Below are 6,120 nucleotides of genomic sequence, written 5' to 3' on the forward strand. Positions count from 1 at the left end.
TCTAAAAATGCTTGAGTACAGTTTGGTCATTGTTATTGGTCTATTGAACCTGGTACTTGTTTTTTAAACATTTAAGTTGTTTAGTAAGAATTTGTGAAATGACAGAAAAATTACAATATTTTCCCCACTTTTAAATCTTTGGATTGACATTTTCTTAAAACCTAAAGAGAATGTAAATCATGTCTTAAATGGAACCGTCAGTGTCGTCACTCACTCTGTGCTCACAATCTCTCCCTCCACCCTGTCCCAGAACAACTGGGTGCCCCGGCGAGGCGACCAGGGCCCCAAGACCATCGACCAGATCCACAAAGACGCTGAGCTGGAGGAGCACAGGGAGCAAATGAAGGTGCAGCAAGCCCTCATCTCCAAGAAGGAGCCCAGTGGCGGCCCTGGAGGCAGGATGGGTGGAGGAGGTCCCGGGGGTCGTGGGGGCCCTCACACCCCAGGCCGTGGAGCTCCTCCCCAGGATGAGGGCTGGAATACAGTGCCCATCTCCAAGAACCGACCTATTGACACCTCTCGCCTTAGCAAAATCACTAAGGTAGGAGAGACGCTGCTTTTCATCTGATGTTCACTCTTATTTTTTAGCAGGTAGCGTGTTTTTAACCATCAGTTTCTCCTTTCAGACTCCTGTTCTTGACTTCAACAATCAGTTGCTCGCCCCAGGAGGTAAAGGCACATGGGGGAGCTGGGGTAAGGGCAGCAGCGGTGGCACCAGTGCCAAACCTGCAGATACTGGTAGGTTTCCCAAACTGATGTGATCATTTATTAAATAAATGTCTAGTTAAGCACCTCAAAGCCGAAACTCAGCATGTTGTGTACTCTCTTTGCCAGGTGCAGAGCCAGGCGGCCGTCCAGCCACCAGCACACTGAACAGATTCTCAGCCTTACAGCAGCCGTCGTCCTCTTCAGGCTCGTCCCTGGACTCAGACAGACGAGTTCCTCAGAGGTGAGGAACAGGACACAACTCTCAAAGCCTGCTCAGAGTATTCAGATATAATCTCCCACAAGTATGCACAGTGGGACCTTGCAGAGTTTTCTTGTCTTTCCCTGACTCTCCTCTCCCTCCGTTCTTCAGAAACAGCTCAAGTCGAGACCGCAGCGATCGCTTCGACCGCTCTGATCGTGGCAGCGACCGATTTGACAGACGGGACGACCGGCGGGACGACCGTGACCGAAATCGGCTGCAGGTCACCAAGCGCAGCTTCAGCCGGGAGAACGAAGAGCGGAGCCGGGAGAGAGAGCAGCGTGGGTCGGCTGATCCTGTACGCCGAGTAGCGAGCATGACGGACGACAGAGGCAGCAGAGAGAGAGCCAGGAGCAAAGAGAATGGTAGGCGGCTTGACATAGTGGTGGTGTAGATTTAAACTGTGTGTTTAAATCCGAGAGTTTGTTGTTTTCCACTCTGCTAAGAATTAAATTCTCTCGCCCATTTTACAAGCCATCTGTGAAGAGAAGTTCTACAACAGGAAAGCTGTGTACTACCACTTTTTTTGGCAAAAGTTAGAGGAATTAAATATAATTAAATTTTTTGGTTTTGTGTGTTAACAGTGAAACGGGAGGCAGCTGCCACCCCTCCACCTCCTCAGACCCCCACCAAGCCTGCCTTGACCGAGGAAGAGCTGAACAAGAAGTCCACAGCCATCATCGAGGAGTACCTCCATATAAATGACATGAAGGTAAAGCACTGATACGCATATGGAAATGAAAAGGACCCCATACTTACCTTATACAGGAGTAAAAATCTGTTTGTTCTTGTTCCCCTTTGTAAAATTTAAAAATGATCCGCTGATCCCCTAAAAATGAGTCTTGTTTTGGCACACCTTAGATCCAGCACCCATTACCAGCCACCAGAGTCACACAGTGCTCACCACCTTCTGTGTGTCCTTCTCTGTCCCAACAGGAGGCTCTCCAGTGTGTGCAGGAGTTGAGCAGCACTCAGCTACTGTACGTGTTCGTACGAAACGGACTGGAGTCAACGCTGGAGCGCAGCACCATCGCCAGGGAGCACATGGGCCTGCTTCTGCAGCAGCTCATTAAGAACAACATCCTCCCCACACAGCAGTACTTTAATGGGTCAGTATTGAGCCCCAGAGAGGCGGTTCAGTAGGAGATGTAATGTTGTGTGAAAAAAACAACAATGTATGAATCACCATAAATTAGTACATGTAAATATATAAATCCGAGAACCAGTGTCGTTGGACCAAACCTGTCTGACATATGTTACAGCAGAGCTTCAAGTGCTGACTGAAAAAAGTTTGTAACAGCAGGATTTAGAATAAACTGAAGCCCATGGGGGAGATTCTGGCTTTAGCTCGTGAATTAATCTCTGAAAAGTCAAATTTTTTAAGCAGTTGCTGAAATGAAGGAATCTTAAAACCACTATGCTTAGCCAAAAAAGACAGTTTCCGTATGTTTGTGTTCGTGTGGTGCCATATTTCCCCATCTGTTGAGTAATTATAAACTTGTTCCTCCTCCTTTAAACCTTGAATAAACTTAAAAATGTGTGCTGTATGTGTGCGTTTCCTCAGGCTTCAGGAAATCCTGGAGGTGGCTGAAGACATGGCGATAGACATCCCCCACATCTGGCTGTACCTGGCAGAGCTGATCACTCCCATGCTCCATGAGGGAGGCATCCCTATGGGAGAACTTTTCAGGTTAGTGCGAGGCCTCACTCTGCCCCTCAGCATGTTAGGGAGGGAAAATGAAGACCACTTTTTGGGCTGTTTTTAATTAAGTTAGTTTGATGTGTAACCTGTGTCGACCTTTTCTGCCTCCAGGGAGATTTCAAAGCCTTTAATTCCTCTGGAAAAAGCTGGAGTGCTGCTGGTCCAGATCCTCACTTTACTCTGCAAAGAAATGGTGAGCACCATCAAGTATAATCCTTTATCTATATGACATCACATCTAACAGCTTTAATTCTTCTGACAGCTAAATATATGTGAACATCTTTAAAAACGGACACATTTTTTAACTCAGCTCCAGTTGCTAATATGTTACGCCGATCACACTGAGCAAATATGTAAATTTGAATCATTTCATACAGCCATGATGAATGTCAGCCAGAGCGATCAGTTAATTATGTCTACAACCAATCTGCTTCTCTCTCATTAGAGCCATAAAAAGGCGGGCACAATGTGGAGGGAGGCTGGCCTCCGGTGGAAAGACTTCCTCCCAGAGGATGTAGACGTCAACAAGTTTGTGACAGAAAAGGTGAGAGGTCGTTCAACAGTTTCATCATAAACTGAGGACATTTGCTTCGACATTAAACAGTTTTTAAACATCTGTTATAGTCTCAAAACCTTAAAGTCCAGTTCAGACCAAAGATTTGCGACAAGACAAGCTGAAACAGGCTCTGCAATGTTCTGAAAACCTGCTGGTCTGTATATGAGTGAGTTGATGTAACATGAGGAGTATGTTGAATAGATGAGCATTAACTCCTGTCTCTGTCTCCGTGGTGTTAACTAGAATGTGGAGTTCACACTGGGCGACGAGTCAGAGGAGAGCAAAAAGAAGGAGCTGAGCTCTGCAGAGCTGACCAAACAGCTGGACAGACTGATCCATGAAAAGGCCGACAACCAGAGGATCTTTGACTGGATTGAGGTTTGTATTCCTGCCTGTGTGTAAATTATTGTTTTACTCCCATCCTTGTTTCCATTTGGTTCCATTCACAATATTTACTCCTTTTTACGGGCTTGAAATGAGGCCTTGGATCTCGTCTTTGTCAAGCACATGACCTTAAAATTTGAATCTGACATCCGAATGTTCTGCATGAACATTTTACTGTCCATTACTCAACGTCATATCTCAGGAACAAAACAGGAGAAATTTGGTCAGATACTGAATTGGTGACTCTAATCTTGAAACTGTGCTGATTGTGTAGATCTTCTGTGTGTGAAGCATCCATGTTTTAACAGACATGGATGTTAACTATTAGAGTGCATGGAGGCGCGTGACAGGTGCGTGGAGGCATGCAACCGTGGGGCAGTAATTGTAACATATGAGTAGAGGAAAAGTCTGCTAGCTGATAGGCTAATTTATACAATGTAAAATGCCATAGGCTTGTGCTAATAACGTTAGCATGTTGTATTTGTGGGGAAAATGTGTCCAGATAAAGACAAGTGTTTGTCTGTGAATGCTGCGAGTTATAGTGAAGCTGATTTGTGTACTTGTGTTTGAAATTGTCTCTATTAAGCCATGTTTAATGTGTGTTTAATGTGTGTTTAATGTGTGTTTTTAATCAACTAAACTTTACAGCACTTCACAGAAACCCCACCTCCGACTAGTGTGTTGGAGGTGTAACTGTGACAGACACCACCGCACAAGTATAAATCACCGCAATGGTGTAGGCAACATGTGTAGGCTACGCACGAATATAAATCCCGCTTTACAGTGCATAACAACACTTGGAGACCTTTCTTGTATTTTTTTTCTTATTTTAGTCCGTTTTGTTGTTACACGATATTGTTTCACGACTTGTTTTAGCTTTTAGTTTAGTTTTAGTCAGCGACAATAACCTTGACATGATGAACTCAAAGTGCGGATGTTTACAGGTCACACGCTCCAACATGATGTTATTACATGACTCTTTTTGTTTGCTAAAATGATGCTGTTTTCTGCATGTGTAAAAATGAAGTTGTCTCTGTGCAGGCCAACCTCGACGAGCAGCAGAGCTCCTCCAACATGTTCGTCAGAGCTCTGATGACCTGCATCTGCCAGTCAGCTGTCATCTGTGAGTCTGCACGTTCTCTTTACACCCCTCATTAAAGCCTCAGATAAGGATGATGTCAGAAATCACTATGGAGACGTTGTTGGTGTCAGCTCAAATGTATGAATGGAAATATGTCAGTGAGTTAATGGAGACAGTCTGGTGTAACGTTAGCAGAATATCAGGTCAGTCCTAAATCATAAAGTTTGCCTGTCGAGTCCTGTTAAATGAAGCTTTTCTAAAATGGCTGCCTGCAGGTGAGAACCCCTACAAGGTGGACGGCGAGCAGATCAAGCAGAGGGCCAAGGTGCTGCAGAAATACCTGAAGGACGAACAGAAGGAGCTGCAGGCTCTGTATGCCCTGCAGGCCCTGATGGTGCAGATGGAGCAACCTGCCAGTGAGTAGCTGCTGTCATGCTCGTGTTATGTTTGTTACCATTGTCAGAGACTCTAAAGTTTAGTTTGTGAGCATTAGTTTAGCTCTCTGATGTGAAACTGGTTTAAAAATTTCTGTTGAAATTGTCATGAAACGTCTTGTGATCATTGTTCACCTCTCCTCCCTCCATCAGATCTCCTGCGGATGTTCTTTGACACCCTTTACGACGAGGACGTGATCAAAGAGGAGGCCTTCTACAAGTGGGAGTCCAGCAAAGACCCCGCTGAGCAGCAGGGCAAGGGCGTGGCCCTCAAGTCTGTCACCGCCTTCTTCACTTGGCTCCGCGAGGCCGAGGACGAGTCGGACAACAGCTAGGGGCCCCTCGGACCGCTGGGAGAACTGGTGGGAGTTCAAAGAGGATCCTTGGGGGGGGGGGAGCGGACGTGCTGTGGATGATTCAGACGACCCTGAATCTGCAAAATCCTTCTGCATAAACAGAAAAAAAGCAAGAAAAAAATTCTTCAACTGGGAGAGATTGTATTATGGATCGAACGTTCGATCATGTTATTTTTTTTTTCTTTGTTTTGGGTTTCTTTTTTTTTTTCCTTGCGCAACTGAATGTCTTTTTTGAATGAAAAAAATGAAAATACAGGAATAAATAGAGAGAATAGATATGGATAAAGAGAATGCTGAGAAGCGTTACAAGCCGTGGGAGATGATGCTGTTTCCTTCAGTATTTTTTTTTTTTTTTTTTTTGAGGTTTATCTCCTGTTTTCAGATGGCTTTTCCTCGCCACGGCAACACTATTCAAGACACTTTGCTTAATGACAGATATAAAAAAAGAAACTTTAAAAGCCTGTTCACATTTATATTTTTGAAGACTTCATCCTTTGTCATGTGAACACGACACAGCAACATTGTCATGTCACATGTACAGTGTTTGATCTACATGAGGCGCTTATGTAGACGGCTAGCGCTTTGTTTCTCTTTTTTTTCCAGTGTTGGATGGTTGGAGTGTGTGTTTTATAATAAAATA

At 44.7% G+C, this 6,120-nt stretch overlaps 1 protein-coding gene across 9 annotated transcripts in view; it reads left to right on the forward strand.

The window, feature by feature from the left end:
- Window positions 1–5,847, forward strand: part of LOC126402874 (eukaryotic translation initiation factor 4 gamma 1-like) — a 52,149-nt gene extending 46,302 nt beyond the window's left edge. For all 9 annotated transcript variants that reach the window (XM_050065204.1, XM_050065197.1, XM_050065219.1 and 6 more), the window contains 13 exons: window positions 251–541; window positions 627–738; window positions 835–949; window positions 1,079–1,332; window positions 1,552–1,679; window positions 1,904–2,076; window positions 2,532–2,657; window positions 2,781–2,862; window positions 3,115–3,213; window positions 3,469–3,603; window positions 4,651–4,732; window positions 4,966–5,106; window positions 5,278–5,847. In XM_050065204.1, the coding sequence (XP_049921161.1) occupies window positions 251–541; window positions 627–738; window positions 835–949; window positions 1,079–1,332; window positions 1,552–1,679; window positions 1,904–2,076; window positions 2,532–2,657; window positions 2,781–2,862; window positions 3,115–3,213; window positions 3,469–3,603; window positions 4,651–4,732; window positions 4,966–5,106; window positions 5,278–5,459 (1,920 nt within the window). In that variant the 3' untranslated portion in view covers window positions 5,460–5,847. The remainder of the gene's footprint in view (window positions 1–250; window positions 542–626; window positions 739–834; window positions 950–1,078; window positions 1,333–1,551; window positions 1,680–1,903; window positions 2,077–2,531; window positions 2,658–2,780; window positions 2,863–3,114; window positions 3,214–3,468; window positions 3,604–4,650; window positions 4,733–4,965; window positions 5,107–5,277) is intronic.
- The last annotated feature ends 273 nt before the right edge of the window (window positions 5,848–6,120 follow it).

This window comes from Epinephelus moara, chromosome 2 (genome assembly GCF_006386435.1).
Source record: "Epinephelus moara isolate mb chromosome 2, YSFRI_EMoa_1.0, whole genome shotgun sequence".
Taxonomy (NCBI): Eukaryota; Metazoa; Chordata; class Actinopteri; order Perciformes; family Serranidae; genus Epinephelus; species Epinephelus moara.